This window comes from Geotrypetes seraphini, chromosome 8, assembly GCF_902459505.1.
Source record: "Geotrypetes seraphini chromosome 8, aGeoSer1.1, whole genome shotgun sequence".
NCBI classification, from domain to species: domain Eukaryota; kingdom Metazoa; phylum Chordata; class Amphibia; order Gymnophiona; family Dermophiidae; genus Geotrypetes; species Geotrypetes seraphini.
Window position 1 is genome coordinate 90,539,910 of NC_047091.1, and position 22,853 is coordinate 90,562,762.

The window sequence follows — 22,853 nt, forward strand, 5'->3', positions numbered from 1 at the left end:
GTGTGTGTGTGTGTGGGGGGGGGGGGGTCCTCAGCAGAAAACTTGCTTTTGAGTAAGAGTTATATTTTGGGAAAGAAATGTATCCTTAACCATTGGTTACAAGATTTTCCACCCTCTACCTGGTTTTGGAGGAACAAGTTTCATACTTTAATGTTATGGGAGTTTCTATCAGCAAGCAACTCTAGGTGAAAAAGTAAAGACTTTATATGTGTTTTGACTCCATATTTATTCACTGTTTCTACCGCATTGCGAAATCAAATCATGAATAAGTTATAGAAGCCACTGACTCTTCTTTTGCCACCATTTGGCCTTAGAAGGGGTGGGGGATGGACTTTGTGTTTATGGAGGAGATTGTGGCACAGTGGTTAGAGCTACAGCCTCAGCACCCTGAGACATAAGACATAAGAATGCCTTCACCGGATCAGACCGTAGGTCCATCTAGTCCGGCGACCTGCACACGCGGAGGCCAAGTCAGGTACTCCCAGATGAAGAACCTGATTACCCGTATCCCTCAATGTGTTTTGCAAGGAGGTGTGCATCCAACTTGCACTTGAAACCCAGAATGGTAGTCTCCGCCACAACCTCCTCCAGGAGAGCATTCCAAACGTCCACCACTCGCTGTGTGAAACAGAACTTCCTGACATTTGGCCTGAGCCTGCTGCCCCTCAGTTTCAGTCCATGACCTCTTGTTCGTGTCACATTTGACAACGTGAATAACGATGTTTCTTGCTCTATTATGTCAAATCCTTTTAGTATTTTAAAAGTCTCTATCATATCCCCTCGCAGTCTCCTCTTTTCGAGGGTGAACAATCCCAGTTTTCCGAGGTGTTCTTTGTAGCTCAAATTTTCCATACCTTTAACAAGCTTTGTGGCTCGCCTCTGCACCCTTTCCAGCAGGATTATATCCTTTTTTAGGTATGGAGACCAATGTTGGACACAGTATTCCAAGTGTGGTCTGACCATCGTTCTGTAAAGCGGTATTAAAACGGCCGCCGAACTACTCGTGATCCCCTTCTTTATCATGCCCAACATTCTGTTTGCTTTCTTTGCCACTGCTGCGCATTGAGCCGATGGCTTCAGGTTCCTGTCTATCAGCACCCCCAGGTCCCTTTCTTGTTCGCTTGTGCCCAATGTTACACCTAACATTTTATATTCATGTTCCCTATTTTTCTTACCCAGGTGCATCACCTTGCATTTGTCTATGTTAAACTTCATCTGCCACTTTTCCGCTCATTCCTCCAGCTGGTTTAGATCCTTCTGGAGATCTTCTATGTCCTTTTGTGACCCAACTGTCCAACATATCTTTGTATCATCTGCAAACTTGATTATGTTGCTTGTTGTTTCCTCCTCCAGGTCATTTATGAAGATATTGAATAAGATGGGCCCAAGAACCGAGCCCTGGGGCACGCCGTTAGTCACCTTCTCCCAGTCCGAGAATTTCCCATTTATGCTTACCCTCTGCAATCTGTTTTCTAGCCATTTGTCTATCCATCTGAGCACGTCCCCCCTCTATTTCGTGACTTTGTAGTTTCCTCATAAGCCTTGTGTGCGGGACCTTGTCGAACGCTTTCTGGAAGTCCAAATAAATTATATCCACCGGGTCTCCTCTGTCGATTAGTTTGTTCACCTTCTCAAAAAATTTAAGTAAATTTGTCAAACATGACTTCCCCTTCCTGAAGCCGTGTTGACTATTTCTCATCAGGTCGTGATTTTCCAGATGTTGCACTATGCTATCCTTGATTAGTGCTTCGTCCATCTTCCCAGGAACCGACGTAAGACTCACAGGTTTATAATTTCCTGGTTCTCCTCTTGATCCTTTTTTTAAGATTGGGATGACATTCGCTGTCTTCCAGTCATCTGGTATTTGCCCGGTTCTAATTGATATGTTAGCTAGGGTTTGTAATAGTTCTCCAATTTCTACCTTAAGCTCCTTTAATACTCTCGGGTGAATTCCATCCGGTCCAGGGGATTTGTCACTTTTTAGTTTGTCAACTGAGGTGAGGCTATCCTCTATGTCTCCCCTGAATACCCTCTTTGTTTCTGGCATTGTTGTAGTATCCTCATTAGTAAAGACAGAGGCAAAGAATGAATTTAACCTTTCTGCAATCTGTTTGTCTTCTTTAATGCACCCTTTCATTCCTTGGTCATCAAGAGGGCCTACTGCCTCTCTTGCTGGTTTTTTCCCTTTTATATATCTAAAAAAGGGCTTGAAGTTTTTGGCTTCTTGCGCTATCTTTTCCTCATAGGCCGTTTTGGCATCTCTTACCTCCTTGTGACATTTCTTCTGGTCGACCTTGTGACTGTTCCAGGCCTCTGTTGTTTGTTCGCGTTTCCATTTTTTGAATGAGTCCCTCTTATCCTTTACCGCATCCTTCACCCCTTTAGTTAGCCAAGCTGGTTCTCCTTTGTTCTTGTTTCGTCTTCCTTTGGATATCTGCGGAATGTAGAGATTCTGTGCTTTGATGATGGTATTTTTTAGTAGGGACCATGCTTGATCGATTGTTTTATTTGTGGGTTCAAACCCCATGCTGCTCCTTGTGACTCTGTGCAAGTTACTTAATCATCCACTGCCCCAGGTATATTAATCAGATTGGGAGCCCACTAGGACAGATAGGGAAAATGCTTGAGTACCTGAATGTAAACCACTTAGGCTATAAGTTGTATATAAATATATTGCGGTACTATTGTGTAGCATATTTGTTCAGGATATTCTGCTGTGGAATTTCATATGTTCTGTGTTCATTTGGTTTATATGTTCTTTTGCATTAACCCCATAGAATTCCTATGAGCGTTGGAATTAGAGAATGACACGGTGACAAAATTCATCACTGTTCCCGTCCCCGCGGGAAATAATCCCATGTCATTTTCTAGTGTCTATTTCAACCTCCGTCCTTCTACACCAGCATTCTTCAAAGCAAAGCTTGTGGGTCAGTGGTTGTGGCCATTCGTACTCTGATTCTTCCCTCTCTCTTTAAAGAATGACATGAAGATGGTTTCCCGCGGTTATCCACGGGGACGGGAACGGTGATGAATTTTGTCACCGTGTCATTCTCTATGTTGGATCTGTTACCGCTACAACTTGATGAATTACAGATCTAAAAAGAAATCAGTTTTGTGCTAGTCCGGTAAGGTCCTCCAGTGTCATCCCCATGGTTGTTATCAATGTGTCCAGCCATCTGACTGCAGGTCATAGAAACATGGTGGTAGATAAAGGCCAAATGGCCCATCCAGTCTGCCCATCCACAGTAACCATTATCTCTTCCTCTCTCTAAGAGATCCCACGTGCCTATCCCAGGCTTTCTTGAATTCAAACTCAGTCTGTCACCTTCTTTGCCTGGTTCCATTGATCTTTCCAAACATGATGTCCTTCTCCAATGATCTTTCTTTTCTGACAGTATGACCAAAATAAGACAATTGTAACTTCATCATCTGGGCTTCGAGTGACATAGCTGGTTTGATCTCTTCCAGAATTGATTTGTTAGTTCTTCTGGCGGTCCATGACATACATAAAATCCTTTATCCCAGGACAAGCAGGCAGCATATTCTTAACGCATGGGTGACGTCACCGACGGAGCCCCGGTACGGACACTTTTAACTAGAAAGTTCTAGTTGGCCGCACCGCGCATGCGCGAGTGCCTTCCCGCTCGACGGAGGAGAGCGTGGTCCCCAGTTTCTTCGTTTCCGCGGAGCGAAGAAGACGCATGTTTTTTCAACGGCCGTTGAAAACGAGTTTTCTGCCTTCCCGCTCGCATAAAATTTTTTCGGTTTTATTCTCTTTCTTTTCTGATTCCTTATTTTTACTTTCAAAAAAAAAAAACTCGTCGAGTTTTCTATATTTTTCTGGCCGGCCCCGGCGGGGCCTGTTGCCACCATCCAGGCCTCCGGATTCGATTTTGCAGAGGCCGTATTTCCCTTCATGCCCCCTCAACCGGGCTTTAAGAAGTGCCAGCGGTGTGCACGCCCGATCTCTCTCACCGACCCGCACAATTGGTGCCTGCAGTGCTTGCGTCCAGAGCATCGGGCTGACACCTGCACCCGCTGTGCTACGCTTAAAAAGCGCACATTAAAAAATAGGCAGATCCAGCAAAATATTCTGTTCGGTACCGGATCTGCCATGGAACCTGCCACGACGTCGACGGCACCTCAAAAGTCGGCACCGACGACATCGACGCCACCGGATCTTTCTTCGGGGTCGCTGGGCCCAGGTAAGCCGGCTAAGAAGCCTTCCACTTCCCTAGAACGCCCTCCTGCCACGGTCGCGACGCCGACCCTTACGGCAACACACCGACCCCGTAAACGCTCCGCTCCGATATCGGTGAGTGCCTCGTCATCGGCCTCCTCATCGCTGGAGCGTAGAGCAGCACCTATGGTACCGAAGTAGAAAAAAGCGGTACCGGTGCCTCCCCTGGATGACCGCATCGCGACCATACTCCAAACCCAATTACAGGAGCAGCTGCAGCAACAACTACAACAACTGTTGCCGGCGTTGCTGGCCCCGCACCTTCCGGTACAGGACCGGTCCGAGCCTTGCACTGTCCCATCAGTGTCGACCCCCTCGGTACCGATTAATACTTCCATGCCGGTGCTCTCGGCTGAACCACCTACTGTGCATACCCATGCTGCTGCCGACCCTTCCCGGTCCCAGGAACGACACCGGTCTTCCTCTCCCGGTACCACCTCGGTGCGCTCAGGCAAGTCCCTCTCTAAGACCCGCCATGCCGAGCCTTCCACACCGATGTCCCGACGTGCACACCCCGACATTAGGGACCCGGACTTATGGGAAGACTCCCCGTACGGTACCGAAGAGGACACTTCGTCGACCGACGAAGAACCCTCTATGACTGACACCGTTTCAAAACCGGAACAGTCCTCTTTCTCCAAATTCCTTAGGGAGATGTCAACAGCTCTTTCTATCCCCTTAGAGTCCGACTCTAAAAAGTCTCAGGCTTTTCTCGATGCCCTAGACTTTGAGCAACCTCCCAAGGAATTTCTGAAGTTGCCCGTCCACGACATCTTACGGGAAACTTTTTATAAAAACTGGGAGACTCCCCCTTCCCAGATCCCCTCGCAAACTGGATAGCTTGTACCGGGTCATTCCAATCCCAGGGTTTGACAAGCCTCAATTGCCCCACGAATCTCTCCTGGTGGAGTCCACCTTGAAGAAATCTCAGGGTTCCAGTGTCTATGCCTCCACCCCTCCTGGCAGAGAGGGAAAAACTATGGATAAGTTTGGTAAGCGCCTTTTCCAAAATGCAATGTTAGCCAATAGAGCAAACAATTACACCTTCCACTTCTCCTTCTACATGAAGCATCTGGTGCAACAACTCTCCTCCTTACAAAAATACCTTCCTGAACGTAAGGTCCCCCTCTTCCAGCAGCAACTTTCCAGCCTACTCCAACTCAGGAAGTTCATGGTTCGCTCCATTTATGACTCGTTTGAGCTGACCTCTCGAGCATCTGCCATGGCTGTTGCTATGCGCCGTTTGGCCTGGCTGAGAGTCTCTGACCTTGACATTAACCACCAAGACCACCTGGCTAACGCACCTTGTCTTGGTGACGAACTCTTCGGGGAGTCCCTGGACTCGACTACCCAGAAACTCTCAGCCCACGAAACCAGGTGGGATATTCTGGTCAAACCTAAAAAGAAGACTCCACCTGCTCGCCCCTACAGACAGCAGTCTTCCTATCAGCGCAGGTTCTCGGCCAGACCTCTCAACCCGCCTCAACAGCAACCTCGCCGTCCTCGTCACCAGCATCAACCTCAGGCTCGGTCCCAGTCTCATCAACCTGCCAAGCCTCTTCCTTCCTCAAAACCGTCTCAACCCTTTTGACTCTTTCCTCCAGGGCATAGCCAGTCTCCCACCATCGCTGCCTCTTCCTCAGCCTATCGGAGGACGCCTCCATCTCTTCCTCAGCCGTTGGGAGGTCATCACTTCGGACCAGTGGGTCCTCAACATCATTCGCCACGGCTACTCTCTCAACTTCCAGACTCTTCCACCAGACAATCCTCCTATAGAGTCTGCTTCTCACTCCTCCCAATCCCTCCTCCTCCTGAGGGAGGTCCAATCCCTCCTTCTTCTCAATGCCATCGAAGAGGTGCCCTCAGACCAAAGGGGTCAGGGATTCTACTCCCGCTACTTCCTGGTTCCCAAGAAGACAGGAGACCTTCGTCCCATCCTCGATCTCCGGGACCTCAACAAGTGTCTGGTCAAGGAAAAGTTCAGAATGCTCTCCCTTGCCACGCTTTACCCTCTTCTCTCGCAACACGACTGGCTATGTTCCCTAGACCTCAAAGAGGCCTACACTCACATTCCAATCAATCCGACTTCACGTCGCTACCTACGGTTTCAGATCCAGCACCGTCACTATCAGTACAAAGTGCTACCCTTTGGCCTCGCATCATCGCCCAGGGTGTTCACCAAGTGCCTTATTGTGGTGGCGGCCTTCCTCAGGTCTCACAACCTCCAGGTGTTCCCCTACTTGGACGATTGGTTGGTGAAAGCACCTACGTCTCCGCTTGTGCTACAAGCCACTCAACACACCATCTCTTTCCTCCATCTCCTGGGGTTCGAGATCAACTACCCCAAGTCGTACCTGCTTCCCATACAGCGACTTCAGTTCATTGGCGCAGTTCTCGACACCACTCTGATGAGGGCGTTTCTCCCCTCCGACCGACAACGGACCCTGCTCCACCTCTGTCGTCAGGTGCTCCTTCATCATTCCATCCCAGCTCGGCAGATGATGGTCCTCCTGGGCCACATGGCCTCGACGGTCCATGTGCTTCCTCTGGTGCGACTCCACCTCAGGACACCTCAATGGACTCTAGCCAACCAATGGTCACAGACCACGGAGCCTCTTTCTCATCCCATCTCTGTGACATCGTCTCTTCAGCGATCTCTTCAATGGTGGTTGAACTCCTCCAATCTTTCCAGGGGTCTACTCTTTCATCTACCCCCTCACTTCACGATCATAACCACGGATGCTTCCCCCTATGCATGGGGAGCTCACATGGGAGATCTTCGCACCCAGGGACTCTGGACTCCTCAGGAGCGTCAACATCACATCAATTTCCTGGAGCTCAGAGCCATGTTCTATGCTCTCAAGGCCTTCCAGCACCTTCTCTACCCTCAGGTTCTTCTCCTGTGCACAGACAACCAAGTCGCCATGTACTACATAAACAAGCAAGGCGGCACCGGATCCCCCCTCCTCTGTCAGGAGGCCATCCGCATCTGGACCTGGGCCACTGCCCACAGTCTCTTCCTCAAGGCGATCTACATCCAGGGCGAACAGAACTCCCTGGCCGACAATCTCAGCCGCGTCCTTCAACCTCACAAATGGACGCTAGATCCTCCCACACTCCACTCCATCTTTGCTCGGTGGGGCACTCCTCAGGTGGACCTCTATGCAGCTGCCCCACTTCTGTTCCAGACTCTTCTCCCCGCATCGTCTGGCCCCGGATGCATTCCTGCTCAACTGGACGGATCGGTTCCTTTATGCCTTTCCTCCACTGCCTCTGATGTTGTGGACGTTATTCAAACTCTGCAGGGATAGAGCCACCATGATTCTCATCGCCCCTCGGTGGCCTCGTCAACACTGGTTCTCCCTCCTGCTCCAGCTCAGCTCCAGAGAACCCATTCCTCTTCCTGTGTTTCCTACTCTACTTACACAGCAGCATCAGCCTCTACTGCATCCCAATCTGTCCTCGCTCCACCTGACAGCTTGGTTTCTCTCGGGCTGACCTCTCCAGAGAATCTGTCTCAGCCTGTCCGTCGCATTTTGGATGCCTCCAGGAAACCAGCCACCCTCCAATGTTACCATCAGAAGTGGACCCGGTTCTCCTCTTGGTGTCTCCTACATCACCACGATCCCACCTCTTTGGCGGTGGAAACTGTACTGGACTATTTGCTCTCTCTGTCCGACGCTGGCCTCAAGTCTACCTCAATCAGAGTCCACCTTAGTGCCATCACAGCGTTTCATGAGCCTATCCTCGGAAAACCTCTCACGGCTCATCCCCTGGTTTCTCGATTCATGAGAGGCCTTTTCAATGTCAAACCACCTCTCAAGCCTCCTCCAGTCGTCTGGGACCTGAATGTGGTTTTATCAGCCCTCATGAAACCTCCTTTTGAGCCTCTTGCCACAACTTCACTCAAATTTCTAACCTGGAAGGTGCTTTTCCTCATTGCCATCACCTCTGCCAGGAGAGTTAGTGAGCTGCATGCACTGGTTGCCGACCCACCTTTCACTGTTTTTCACCATGACAAGGTGGTTCTGCGTACCCATCCTAGATTCCTTCCCAAGGTGGTCTCGGAATTTCACCTTAACCAATCCATTGTGTTGCCTGTCTTTTTCCCTAAGCCCCATTCTCATCCTGGGGAACAGGCGTTGCACACGCTGGACTGTAAGCGTGCCCTTGCATACTACCTTGACCGTACCAGGGATCACCGCTCGTCCTCTCAGCTCTTTTTGTCCTTCGACCCTAACCGTCTGGGTCGTCCTGTCTCTAAACAGACGCTTTCCAACTGGCTTGCTGCCTGCATTGCGTTCTGTTATGCTCGGGCCGGTCTTTCACTGGAAGGTGCTGTCATGGCCCACAGGGTCAGAGCTATGGCTGCTTCTGTGGCTTTCCTCCGTTCCACTCCCATCGAGGAAATCTGCAAGGTTGCCACAGTTCACACGTTCACTACTCACTACTGTCTGGATACCTTCTCCAGACGGGATGGACACTTCGGCCAATCTGTGCTACATAATTTATTTTTCTAATGGCCAATCATCCCTCCTCCCTCTCTGTTAGCTTGGAGGTCACCCATGCGTTAAGAATATGCTGCCTGCTTGTCCTGGGATAAAGCACAGTTACTTACCGTAACAGGTGTTATCCAGGGACAGCAGGCAGATATTCTTACGTCCCACCCTCCTCCCCGGGTTGGCTTCTTAGCTGGCTTATCTTAACTGGGGACCACGCTCTCCTCCGTCGAGCGGGAAGGCACTCGCGCATGCGCGGTGCGGCCAACTAGAACTTTCTAGTTAAAAGTGTCCGTACCGGGGCTCCGTCGGTGACGTCACCCATGCGTTAAGAATATCTGCCTGCTGTCCCTGGATAACACCTATTACGGTAAGTAACTGTGCTTCTCCATCTCACATGAGTAAATCTTTCTGTCTTGTCTCTGTAGTGTCCAGCTTTCGCATCCATAATTAAGCACTTAGAAAATGCATGCATGGACATGTCTGATCTTCATCTGGAATGTTATTTCCTTGCCTTTGATAATTTGTCAAGTACCTTCATTGAAGAGTGACCAAATTCTATTCTGTGGAGTATTTCTTCCCTGCTAGTTGCTTCTTATTAGCAGGCTTCAGGGGTAGACGGGAGTAGTAACTAGGATATAGAAGCACTTCCTTCCTATGGTTTCCTGTAGCTGTGCAGCATGGAGCTTGCTACCACAGATCTCCAGACTTACAGGAAAAAAATATTATGGGTGCTCAGGCACCAACAGAGCTGGCACCTATGATTCTGCATGTGCTAATTCCTATTCCTGCTGTATGAGAAATGCACTGGCTTCCAACAGAAGCCTGAGTCAAATTTAAGTTTGATTGTCTTTGTTATAAAGTGCTCTTTGGCATGGCACCGATTTATCTATCTGAATTATTCTCCTTTGTTCAATCTAAATGCCCACGGCGCTACCATAGTCTCTTTAATTTTCCATCAATCAAAGGTTGACGTTATAAAAAAACATCTTCAATGTTTACTTTCTTACCAGGCAGCTTACTGGGATAAGGAACTATAACCTCTGTTGTTGAACTCCAAGTCTTATCATCATTTTCGAAAGCAACTGAAAACACATCTGTTTGCTAACTAATCAACTTTTCCTCACCGATACTGTTTTGTTAATATTTGTAATCGCATTGAATTTTCCAGTTATGCAGCATAGAAATGATTTGTTATGTTGTTATGTTATATAAAATGTAATTCACTCCCCTCCAGAAGAGAAAGAAATCCAAGAAATCGCCTTGTATCTCAGAAGAAACCAGAAAAGTAGCAGAACATAGAAGATATGCAAAACTTTCCGGTGATAGAGGAAAAGTATCACAAATGAACCGAGTATTTCAACATCAAGTTCGGCAAGACAAAGAACGATAGCTAAAGAATATTTGTCAGAAAATTGAATTGGAACATGTAAACAGTATTTTAAGAAATTAAGCATCCCCAGTTGAGGCTGGAATTTCTGCTGCAGAGATGTCAATGAAATGATACTGAATGACCCAGAAAGCATTAAAAAGAGATTAAAAGAATATACAGAAAATTTGTACAAAAAAAGGTAATGAAGATAACACTGGGGAAATTGAACTGAAAACTAACGCCAAAGAAAACCCAGATATTTTAAAAGAAGTCATAGTAGCAATTAAAGCTTTATTGAAAAACAAGTCACCTGGTATCGACGGTATTCCAGTTGAATTAATCAAAGGCTCAGAAGGTGCTATCATGGCCCTCACTCGACTGTGTCAACAGATTCGGAAGGAAAAAGCATGGCCAACCAATTGGTGAAGATCACTGTTCATACCTATACCAAAGAAGGTGATGCCAAGGACTGTAACCACTACAGAACAATTGCATTAATTCCACACGCCAGCAAAATATTGCTGAAAATAATACAATGAAGGCTACAATCATACGTTGAGCAAGAACTACTCAAAGTTCAGGCTGGTTTCAGAAAAGATCAAGGAACAAGAGATGCTGCTCCTTGTGACCCTGGCAAGTCACCTAATCCCCCATTGCCCCAGGTACATTAGATAGATTGTGAGCCTAACAGGACAGACAGAGAAAAATGTGAGTTAGCTACAAGCACTAGTAGACACTTCTCCTTACACACAACTTGGACAAGATAAAGTACTCTCCAAAATTTCTACATAAAATGGCTTTACCTTTTCATATTAACCAATAGATTGAACTGCCTTCTCTCTTTCCAAATCCTCAGAATGACCAAGAGAAACAGACATTTGGACTGTGTGTGGGCACTTGAAATTTATCTTGCAAGACCAAAGAGATGATGAAAACTTCAAACTATTTGTTTCACATGACTATAATAAACTAGGAAAGCCAGTAAGAAAAGAACCATATTGACATGGATTTTTGAATTCATATCTCGTTGCTCCCATCTCGCAGGAAATAGTCTTACAAATAAGGCTCATGCCCACTAGAGAATGACACGGGGAAAAAATTTGTCCCCGTCACCACCTCGTCCCCGGCCGACTATCCTCTGCACCGCCCCGTCACCGCCATTCCCTTCACCGCCCCGTCACCGCCACTGCCATCCCATTCACCGCCCCGTCACCGTCATCGCAGCATGCATAAAAGCCTCAAACAGGTATGATTTTATATACTTATCTTTATTAACGTATAAAGGAAACATTCTTTACAACTTTACAACTTAGTTAACTATACAAAAACAAAACACAACCTGTACTTTTAATTGTCCTTATTTTTTAACCCGTGGATGAACAACAAATCATCCACAATCTCTGGATTCAGTCTAGTTCTCCTTTCTTCCACAGTCTTTCCTGCAATAGAGAATGCCCTCTCTGAAGATGTGCTGGTAGCTGGAAAGCACAGTATCCCTTGTGCAACTTTTGCTAATTTTGGCCAGCATTCTTGTTTATTTCTCCAAAATCTTAAAACATCAGCATCAACATCAGTAGAACAAAGATAGCTATCCACCTCATTAACAGCAGCCTTCTGAGGTGATAATGTTTCAAAAAAGTCATACAATTTTTCTATCACTAATCTTCCCCCACCCCATATATATTCCGCAGGTTTTCAAAGAGGTCAAGGCAGATGATTTTATGCAATGTCACCTCAGGAACAACTGTACAAAAATAGACAAATATACCCCCTCCCCTTTTACTAAATCGCAATAGCGGTTTTTAGTGCAGGGAGATGCGTTGAATGCCCTGCACTGCTTTCGATGATCATAGGCTCCCTGTGCTAAAAACCGCTATTGCAATTTAGTAAAAGGGGGCCATAGTGCAAAATATAGACAGCAGATATAAATTCTCAAAACAGACACATTTTGATCACTAAACTGAAAATAAAATCATTTCTCCCACAAGTGGACATGCTTAGTTACGTCAGCTCTATGGCTGCTTTAACTGTAAGGCGCCTGAATCTAAGGCTATATGCTACCATTCTGTAAAGGAACCTCTGGGAGCCCATTCATTGCTATAGAATAGGCATTCCCTGTACAGTCTCAGGGTGCCTACGAGGAAGAACCCACTTGGAGAATTGCCCCTTATTTTTTTTAAGGATTATAAAAACAGAAGCAATAATGTGAAAAACAAAACCCAGCCTTAAAACAGGCTGAATTAATTTGTGAACCATTATTTAAAGGATACTCAGAAAAAATATTGTTTTCCCTTAACTTAAATGAAATAAACATATTCCTGTCCATCATTTGACTATAGCTAAGGGCAAAAGAACCTCATAGAGCTGCAGTGAAATAGAAAAGTGATTTTGTTTTACTGTAATCTCTGCATTAAGTAGATTTGCACACCCCAAGCTCCTTAAATCCTGATACACTTCTAGCTTTTCCTGTATCAGACTCTGCAAGATTAATAAATGGAGCATCCTTCTGCCTGCCAGTTAAAGGATGAAAAACAAATACCTATAAAGTTCAAATCACAGCTTGACTAAACTTGAACTTTCTTGATTTCATTCTTACTGGCTGACCACTTTATCTTCCACAATAGGCACCAAGGTTGCTTGGATCGGAGCTTTAAAAGAGCAAGCAGAATCGGGTCTGATGTCCATGCGTTTGGTTTTCTCAAATGGTATACCACTACACTTTTGCTTTTACTTGCTTCGGGCCTTCCTCGTTGCCGGATCCTGCCTACTTTCTGTTTCCGCGAAGGCAGGACCCGGCAGCGAGGAAGGCCCGAAGCAAGTAAAAGCAGCAAGTTGTAAGCTTCCCTCCGGGGCTCTATTGTGTGCGTGCTGGCTTCCCTTCTCTTCTCTCCCCCCCCCCCCCCCCCCCCGGGATGCTACTTCTGGTTTCGGAGGGAAGAGAAGGGAAGCCAGCAAAAAAAAAAAAAGGCAGGCGTCAAACAAAATTTTCGGCGGCGAGTCAGCCTGAGAAGGAGCAGGATTAGCTGGGCGGTCATCTAAATCAGCCAGGGAGAACACTTACTTGTACCTGACGAAGTTTTCAGGCTTTCAGCTCCTCCTAGTGAAATGAGTGAATCCAATCGAGGCAGCGACTGCAAACAAAATTCAAATCCTGGGCTCGGCTCCGAAATCCAATCGCTACTGCTGCACTACAACCCATTAAATATCAGGTGCAGCAGTAGCGATTGGTTCCCTTCTTTGAGCAAAAAGAACTGACCAATGAAGAGCCTGTATATTAGGGGGCAGAGTCAATGCGGCAACGTGCAAGTCGGGTAGAGAGTTGGAGGAGACAGACCACATGGCGGAGACAAACATGGCGGCCGGAAAAAATATGACACCCGGTCCCGAACCAAAGACACACGGTGAAGACAAGGTAAATAGCAGTACATAGAAGGGGGTACATTTGCCTGCGGGGACAAATCTTTTCACCGTTTTTGCGGGCAGTGAAAACTTTTGTCCCCATGTCTGCGGCAATTTGGCTATGGAGTCTCCATAGCCCACAGCCAAACCGCAGCCACACCGCGGCTCCCTGCGGGGATCGCTCCCCGTGTCATTCTCTAATGCCCACCATTTTAGAAAGCTGTCAACCATCATAGCATAGCAAACTTATGACACACTCCCATAATGGAGATTTGCAGACAGCCACTTGGTCCTTTTCCAACACCTTTGTTTGCCACTGATTTTTGAACTAACAGACAACAGAGAATATGGCTTTTGGTCACAATATCTTGAGCAGTGTAATGTGAAGAGAAAGGAAAGATCAGAAGGATGATGATAGCAAAAACTGAACATACCACAGTTAAAAACTTTTCTTTTGCTGGACTTCTTCCGAAAAAAGAATAGTATACATTTGATTGAACATAAGAACTGCCATCTCCGGATCAGACCTTCAGTCTATCAAGTCTGGCGATCCACCCACGCGGAGGTCTAGCCAGGTATACATCTGGCATAATTTTAGTCACCCATATCCCTCTATGCCTCTCGTAAGGAGATGTGACTGGATTAAAAAAAAACCAAAACCCTATCTAGTGTTTGTTTATTATTTTACATATTGGATATGTAGATGATAATGAGGTCTAAACTGCAGTTGAATTTTTCCATAACAAAATTCAATAAAGATAAATTATTTTCAGCAGCATAAATTGATGGCTTGTACTTCTAGGATTAAGGCCACATTTCTTCATATGGGAACACAATTAACAGTGAGTCTGGAGCAAACGTTCACTTGCTATCATAGATATTTAAACACAGTAAAAAAAAAAAAAAAATCACAGCTAAATCACATAATTGTCACTACAGAACAATCAAATTATAGCATTTTTCAGCTCTGACTGACTCAAAAAGCAGAAGAAAAGCTCTGGAATGATGTGCACCTGAAAAGCAGCACTTTGTAGAGACATGGCTGACAAAGCCTAATATGTGATCTTTTTATAATAGCTTCACCCTACCATAGCATAAACAGATTGCATAGCAGTTCCTAGCATATTTAAAGTGGAGCCTATTAAATTTGCTGCAACCCTGAACCTGGGAGTCACCCATGTATGGCTGGCGTGTCCTTCTTGTTCACGGACAAAGCAAGGTTGCTTACTGTAACAGAGGTTCTCTATGGACAACTGGATAAGCCAGCCGCACAAACCCACCCTCCATCCCCTAATTGGCTAGAAGCTCTCAACTAATTCAGGGAGCTACAGTAATAACATGAAGGTGGGAGATCTCACACATGCTTGGAAAAAGCTTTCTGGGCTCTAGGAGAGGAAATGTCCAAGTTTGGTGTGGCTGACACATCTTACTGTCCAAGGAAAACCTTGTTGCAGGGAAGTAACTTCACCTATTTGCTTAAATGGAGCCATTTAGGTCTCAATATCAGTGCTAACTAGCTAAGTCAGCACTCCACATCAGGTCTGAATGCACACCAGTGTGCCATGGCCCAGTGCTCAGGAGACACTGTTCTGATTAATGAAAAATCTACCTGTTATATTCTCCAGAGTTCTCTTTATTTGCCCTAGAAATTATCTCTATGTAATTATAAAACTTTAGGGCTCCTATTTATTTCTAATATAAATAGATTGGTCATAGGATAGTATGTGATTATGTAGAGGCTTATCAGATAATTTCATGACCTTTAATAAACAGATTGAGTCCAGTTCTATGTATGGAAATTTAGTTCTATTTTGGTGGGAAAATAAGAATTACATCCCCTTGCCTGCAATGGAACAAAACCATTACTGGCAGTAGCGTACCAAAGGGGGGGGGGGGGGGGGGCAGTCCACCACAGGTACACGCCCTAGGGGGGTGCATAGCCATCCGGGTCCAGGTCCGGGTCCGGAACATCCTGCCCTACTGTTGAAAAAGACCTGCACCTCAGTGTGGCTGCCGGTGTACCCCCTCCGATCTACTTACTCTGGAGTAGAGTCGGCAGTCATGCTGAGGTGCAGGAAGATCCCACGATGAGTACGTCTGACGGCTCTGCTTTGGAAGAAGTAAGTTACTTCGGAGGGGGTGGACATGGCAGATGCAGGGAGTAGCGGCAAGGTTCCACAATGACTGCGTCTGCTGCCCTACTGTTGAAAAAGACCTGCACCTCAGTGCGGCTGCCAGTGCACCCCCTCCGATTTACTTGCTCTGGAACAGAGTCAGCAGCCACGCTGAGGTGCAGGAAGGTCCCACGATGAGTACGTCTGATGGCTCTGCTCCGGAAGAAGTAAGTTACTTCGGAGAGGGTGTTGCGGCAAGGTTCCACGATGACTGCGTCTGCTGGGTCCACCCCCCTCCGACGTTACCATTAATCGACTATGATTTCATAGACAGAAGAGTATGACAACTGATGCAAAGATATTGTTTTCCAACTAGATGAGGAGGGTTCTTCCTGCTATGGCTCCATTATGAATGGCCGATTTGAAGGTCTTATAGCAACTAAGAATGGCACTTATTACATTGAACCTGCAGAAGCTCACTCCAAGATTGAAAATTCTACGTATCATTCTTATATTTATCACGAAAAAGATATTGGTAAGTACAACACTATTGGATGTACTGAAATAAATTTTTGAATAGAACACATAACAGCCTGATTGCAGTAAAAGTTTATGAGTTTGGTGTCCTGCTTGTAAGTTAATTTTGTTCTCTTTTAAATGTGGTTTTATTTAAGTGCAGAGTGATGCATTTGGGGGGTAGAAATCAGAGGGAACCATATGTGCTGGGAGGTGAGAAGCTGATAAGTACAGATGGAGAGAGGGACCTTGGGGTGATTGTTTCTGAGGATCTAAAGGCATCTAAACAGTGTGATAAGGCAGTGGCTTCAGCCAGAAGGATGCTAGGCTGTATAGAAAGAGGAGTAACCAGTAGAAGGGAGGTGTTGATGCCCCTGTATAAATCGTTGGTGAGGCCACACGGATTATTATGTTCAGTTTTGGAGTCCGTATCTGGTGAAGGATATAAAAAGACTTGAAGCGGTCCAGAGGAAGGTGATAAAAATGGTAAGAAGTTGGAACCAAAAGAAGTAAGAAAAGAGACTGGAAGACCTAAATATGTATACTCTGGAGGAGAGGAGGGACATGTAGTACAGATGTTTAAATACTTGAAAGGTATTAATATAGAACCAAATCTTTTCCAGAGAAGAAAAAATGGTAAAACTAGAGGGCATAATTTGAGGTTACAGGGAGGAAGACTTAGGAACAACGTTAGGAAATTCTTCTTCACGGAGAAGGTGGTAGATGCTTGGAATGCCCACCTGAGGGAAGTGGTGGAGAGGAAACGATGATGGAATTCAAAAAAGCGTGGGATAAAATAGAGGATTTCTAATTAGAAAATGAAGAATGTAAAGTAAAGAACAAAGGCCGGTATTGGACAGACCTGCATGATCTGTGTTCCATATATGGTGATTTGGTGTAGGATGGGCTGGAGTGGGCATCAATGTGAACTCCACTAATATGGAACAGGAGGATGTCACTGGCTAGACTTTATGGTAGATGTCCTGCAAACAACGGGGTGGTTGGATAGTCTAGAGTGAGCTTGGACAGCAACTTCAGCATTTGGAACAGTCTACAGCCCAGAAATATCAAAGAAGAGACAAGTTAATCTAATCATGTATTTTTTAATGAGTATAACTTATGGGCAGACTGGATGGACTGTTGTCATTTACTGTTACTATGTTATTGTTAGATCTATGAGGTTCTAAATGTAATTTCATCTGAGTTAATTTATTTATAGTCATGGAGCTCCTTATTTATGCTTTTGTAAGTTACTAATATTCTATCACATCCACTCAGGGATCTGTACGTATGATGATCAATCTGTTTCTGCAAACTGAACTTGCAGAAGTGTAAATACTTACAGTTTTGAGCAACTCCCACATGGAGGCAGAGCATGGTGTCCCCTTCCAGTTTTTCTTCTGCAAGCAAACTGTCTAGAGGCACGCTGATCTGCTCTGCTTAGTTTTGGTTTTCTTTTTGGCCTTAGTGGGATCAGAGGTGGCAGCTTACCTGAAGACAAGGACAGCTGGGTGGTCCCGCTGCCAAATGCTATGGGAACAGAATAGAGAGGTGAATAGTCTGTGGCCCAGGCTCTGATGTTCCTGTGTCTGCGATTGTAGTCCTCCTCTGCATTTTGGGGGTGCACTGGAGGTAGCTTCTGTTACCTGTGAGGAGAAGCAGAATGGGAGCAGGGCAGGATTAACCAATAGGCCAAGTAAGCACGTGCCTAAGGCCCAAAATGGTTAGGGGGGCCCGATGAAGGAGGGCATCAACATTGTTTTTTCTAAAAGGCGATGGGCCCCTCCAGCATCAATCGGCATCACGGGTCCCCCCCCCCCCCGATTGTAATGCGGGCCCCACCCCGATCGGCAACGCAGCCCCCCCCCACCAACGGAAAATAAGACAAGCAAGCAACGCGAGTAAGAAAGGCAACTGGAACTGTAATTGTGCAAGCGGTGCTGCTTGCCCAAAGCTTCCCTCTGGTGCAGCTTCCTGTTTCCGCCTGGGCGCATGGTGGGGTGGGGCGGGGCAGGGGGGCCCAGTGTACTTGGGTGCCTAGGGGCCCTCGACGAATTAATCCTGCCCTGAATGGGAGACAGAGGTATATTGTCAGGTATGCTTATCTTGGGGAGGGAGAGAGGAGGGGTGGGGCCAACCGGAGGGAGGGAGTATTAGGGAATGATAGGGAAGACAGTGGTCTGGGGTAAGTGCAATGCATCCCTGTGGTGCTTACCTAGCAGCCAGCTGCCAGTGATCTTCCCTCAGTGCAGTCTCTTAGATTATGTAGGTATCTTGAGCGGAAAGTACCAGGTACAAACTTCTGCTGTTTCCCCGTGGGCATCACACATAACTTGCATGTTCATGGAATGGTATACTTTCCTGTTGTGGGCGGGAGGAACTGGGTGAGGCAATTGGAGAAGGTGGGCTGGGTGAGGTCTGTGTTGGCTGCTAGGACAGACTGGAAGGTCCTGGTGGTCAGGAATATGAGGGAGGCAGTGACCTTGCGGTGGACAGGGTTGGGATAATTCCTTTTGGTGTGGAGGAGGGGTTTGAGCTGATCACACAGGTCCTGTATGGCAGCCCTGTCAGAGAGGTATCTGTTGATGCATTCCCGATCTGTCAGGTCCAGGAAGTAGGAGTGGGACCTGAATACTCTTATGGGAGTATCTTCAACAGAGCCCTCCCTCACCACTCTCTTCCACATGTTTCATAGCTCCTCCACCACCAGTGCATTAAGTACATCCATCATCCACCTCAACAGGTATGCCCAGCTATCTCCACAAAACCATTGTGTGCACCCACAAAAAGAAATGAGCCCCTCCCCAAACAAATAACTCCTAGGCAATCATTCTCCCACCCCTGGCACACGGTACTCAGACACACAGTAATAGCAGCACTCATTCAGTCTCCCCTGTCAGCACTACATTACTGTGTGCTGATTGTCAGTGTTAGTGTGCTGGCATATCCACAGTACAAGCAAAGGATTCTGGGATTTTATAGTAAAGAAATCTGAACCTGGGAATGCCACTGCAAGCAGACTAGATTACTCTTAAAGACCAGTACTTAAGACCAACAAAATACCTGGACTTTCAAAAGGTATGATAAAGACAGGTGCTTGAGTAGAACAAAGGCATCCAGACAGAATGACTTCATGAACCAGGTCTTCACAAGGGTCACACCTTCTTGTCAATTAAGGGCCATTGTTTCAAACAAATACCAGAGAATTAAAATCGATAAAGACAGGCTTTAACTCCCTGCCGAACACGTCTTGATTTTGGCAACTAGCGCTGCGAGTTGCTTTTTTTTAGGGAGTTTTTATTGGACATTATGCAGCCATGTGTACACTGATCTCCCTGTTGTCATCTTTTGGATTTTCTTTTTTTGAAAATGAGCCCCATAGTCAGTTATGTGAGAGCAGTCCTCACTGCCATTATAAGGGCTAGGAAAAGGAGATATAAAAATAATAGTGTTATTAAGAAACACTGAGCTTATGCTTATGTTATGATTAGTGAGTAGCAAAGCCTGGACAGATGATAACACTTGGCAGGCTTGCCATCATGAAAAGGGCTTTACTAAGAAGGCGGGCCCAAGGGAAAACCTCAGAAAGAGGTATATAAGATAACGTACACTGAGACTAACAATAGAAACCTTTGAGGATGTGCAAGGATATACTGTAGAGGAAATCGTGTAACCCCTATGTAATGCAATGTGAAGAAAAGACTTCTTTTATTTATTCTGGTTTATTTGAAAGTTCTTAAAGTGTTCTTCTAAACTATATGTTTGCATTGCAATTGCGGATTCTCAAGTCAGGCTGGCGTCCGCAGTGCGTGGTACTGTCTCAAATTTCAGGACACAAGTGAGTGAATGAGCATGCCCTTGTTACAATTGTTACCCTTCCCACCTTCAAATCCCTGAAACAGTCTTACGCTTCTTTTTGACAATCCAGGTAGAATGGAGACGTGAAATTCATGATCTTCTTCTAATGGTATCTATTTACTCTTTCCCTATATTAGTTCTCTCTTCTTGTGTTCTCATCTTCCTTGAAGTCTGATGTATCATATGATTTATGAATTCTGTAATAATTCTGCCTGTCTTTCATGTCTGAACGTGCTTTAGATTATTCTCTCATTGAAGATGAAACTACTTCATGTTCTGCTTTGAGACTGCAGCAGGTTTTTCAGAATTCCAAAATGAAATTAAAGGTAAGGTATGAAATTCATTGCAAAATATATTCTAGGAGATATTAAAAAGGCAATAATCAAATGGCTAGTATTAGTGCAAATACCATGGGTACTTTTCACTCACTGAGCTTGTACCAATAATAAAAGCAGAATAACAACCACAATATTGATATTCAAAGCGAGGTAAATGGTCAGGAATGACTCCTTGTCGTTTAAATTTGCTCATCTAGGAATATCCCCTCTAACCTCTTGTTTGAGTGGTCCAAGGGAAGACTTAGGGCAGAGTGGAAGCTAAGCTGGATTGCGGTGATTTTCAGTCTGCTAACAAGATGAGCAACCGCATAAAGTTAGAACAGAATGATAAAGAGGGTGCACGGGAGGCACTAAAACATGCAAGATTAAGGCCACATGTATATTCGTTTGGTCAGACAAGGACCTATGCTGATTCATATGGGTCCAGCTAGGCATCGCTGCCACAATATATATAGTCATGTTTTATCTAACTTCCCCCAATAATTTTCAGAGGTGAACCAGATTGCAGTTCATAACAGCCTGACACCTTTCATTCAGCAACACTAGACATCAACTCCTTACATTTATGGATCTCCTGTTCTGATTTCCCAAGAAGAGGGGATTTCTTCTCCCAGAATTTATTTTTCAAATATGAGATTTCATTTTCTTAAGGCTGGATCTGCTAGTTTTCCTTCATAAGCCAGATTTAGGCAGAGGATCCCCATATCACCCTGTTTCAGATTGGAAGTTTTTTGTTTGTTTGTTTTTTTACCCATGTATTAACTGCAGTGGTGTTAGTCTGCTGGTGGACCAAGTGGGAATAGTTCTCCTTTTCTATGTCCTTCATTGTCATTAAAGCCTTTCTACAGTACAAAAGACTTCAAAGTTAATACAGAAGAACTTATTTTTCTGTAAGTAGTCGTTTGGTGGTGATTTGATGCAATTTGGATAATGCTCTAAGAAATTCCAGGTGATGATGCTTCACTACATAGGACTCACACTCATTCTATGCCTTGCTCTTTTCAGAGAGAACATATACTTTATCTTTGGGATCTTTCTCCATTGAGCTTTCTCTGAAAACTCACAGGGCTCATCCTTTAAGGATATACTTCAGAAATCTCTTTATATCTAGACTTTTTTATTTTGGTATTTCCTTCAATTTATGATACTACCGTTTTAGTCTCAGGGCAGGTTGAATGAGGCGAGGTGACTCAATGCTAATTTCCAAAAGGCAGCCAGGAAAGACAAGAACAACTTCCCTAATGCTCAATGCATGAACCTCGAAGAAGCCTATAAGAAGGGCCACACAAGGGTGAAAAAGCTTTTCTCAGCTTGCCATTCAACCATCAAAGACTGTGATGGAAATGAAATTAGTGACTAGCAGGACATCAAGCAGAGATGGAAAAAATACACAGAAATTCTACATCAGCGCATTCCAAAGCAACGGTGCTTGGAAAACGAGATTTATTGCGTGTACTGTACTCATTAAACGTGCAGACTTAGGTTCAGGAATAGCAAAAGGATGTCTGCCACTAGATCACAGAGATCTACAAGAAACATAAGAAGAAATTAATTTATTCAATGGTACTATTTCTATCGAGTGCAAGATTTTATGAACAAATAGTAAAATCTTAAACTGTATCCTAAAATGTATAGGAAGCCAGTGATAGGATATAAATAATGATGTTACATGATGAAACCTTCCTACACCACCCAATAACATTAAGGCAGCATTCTGTAGAGTTTGTAGTTTCTGCAAATCAGTAGAACAGTGTCTCTCAAATGATGTGCCATGGCACAGTGGCATGTCCCAAAGAGATTCTGGGTATACCATGAGAGATTCCAGAATTTTACCTTATTTTAAAAAATTGTATGTTGCGTATGGAAGAGTCTGTCAATGTTATAAGTGTCTATGTATGTAAGGATACAACCGCCCAGACATGCATCATTCTTTGACGTAATTGGTCCTTGAAGACTAACGGCAGCTAATTTTATTTTTATTTTTTATGCAGTAGTTGTCCTAACTTGAGCAACAAAGCAATCAAGTCTTTGTTACCGTTTGGATCTTCTTATCTTTGCGAACTTGGATTTTCAGCTCTGATAGAAATTAAATTGAAAAAAGAGAATGAATGCAGATGGTAGATAATAAAATGTGTATTTGCTTGTCGATTATCGAGCCATGATTGGAGTTAATTTGCACTCAAAAGCAAGCACATCCATAGCATTGATTTAGCATTTCTATCTACTTCAGTTTCACCATTGTTACATTTACCGACACATAACTTAAAGAATTAAAACTCTCCAATTAAATTTTTTGTTGGTTTTGCAATTCAGTGCTTGGACCCGTGCTCTTCAACATATTTATAAACGACCTGGAAATTGGTATGACAGGCGAAGTGATTAAATTTGCAGATGATACAAAGTTATTCAGAATAGTAAAGACGCAGAAGGATTCCGAAGATCTGCAATGTGACATAAACACGCTCGAGAAATAGGCTGCGACATGACAAATGAGGTTTAACGTGGATAAGTGTAAGG

General features: G+C 45.1%; 1 protein-coding gene across 3 annotated transcripts in view; it reads left to right on the plus strand.

Annotated features, from left to right (window-relative positions):
• LOC117365650 (disintegrin and metalloproteinase domain-containing protein 10-like) overlaps positions 1-22,853 on the plus strand; it is a 129,255-nt gene that overhangs the window by 38,323 nt on the left and 68,079 nt on the right. For all 3 annotated transcript variants that reach the window (XM_033956263.1, XM_033956264.1, XM_033956265.1), the window contains 2 exons: positions 16,001-16,159; positions 20,239-20,324. In XM_033956263.1, coding sequence (XP_033812154.1) covers positions 16,001-16,159; positions 20,239-20,324 — 245 coding nt within the window. The remainder of the gene's footprint in view (positions 1-16,000; positions 16,160-20,238; positions 20,325-22,853) is intronic.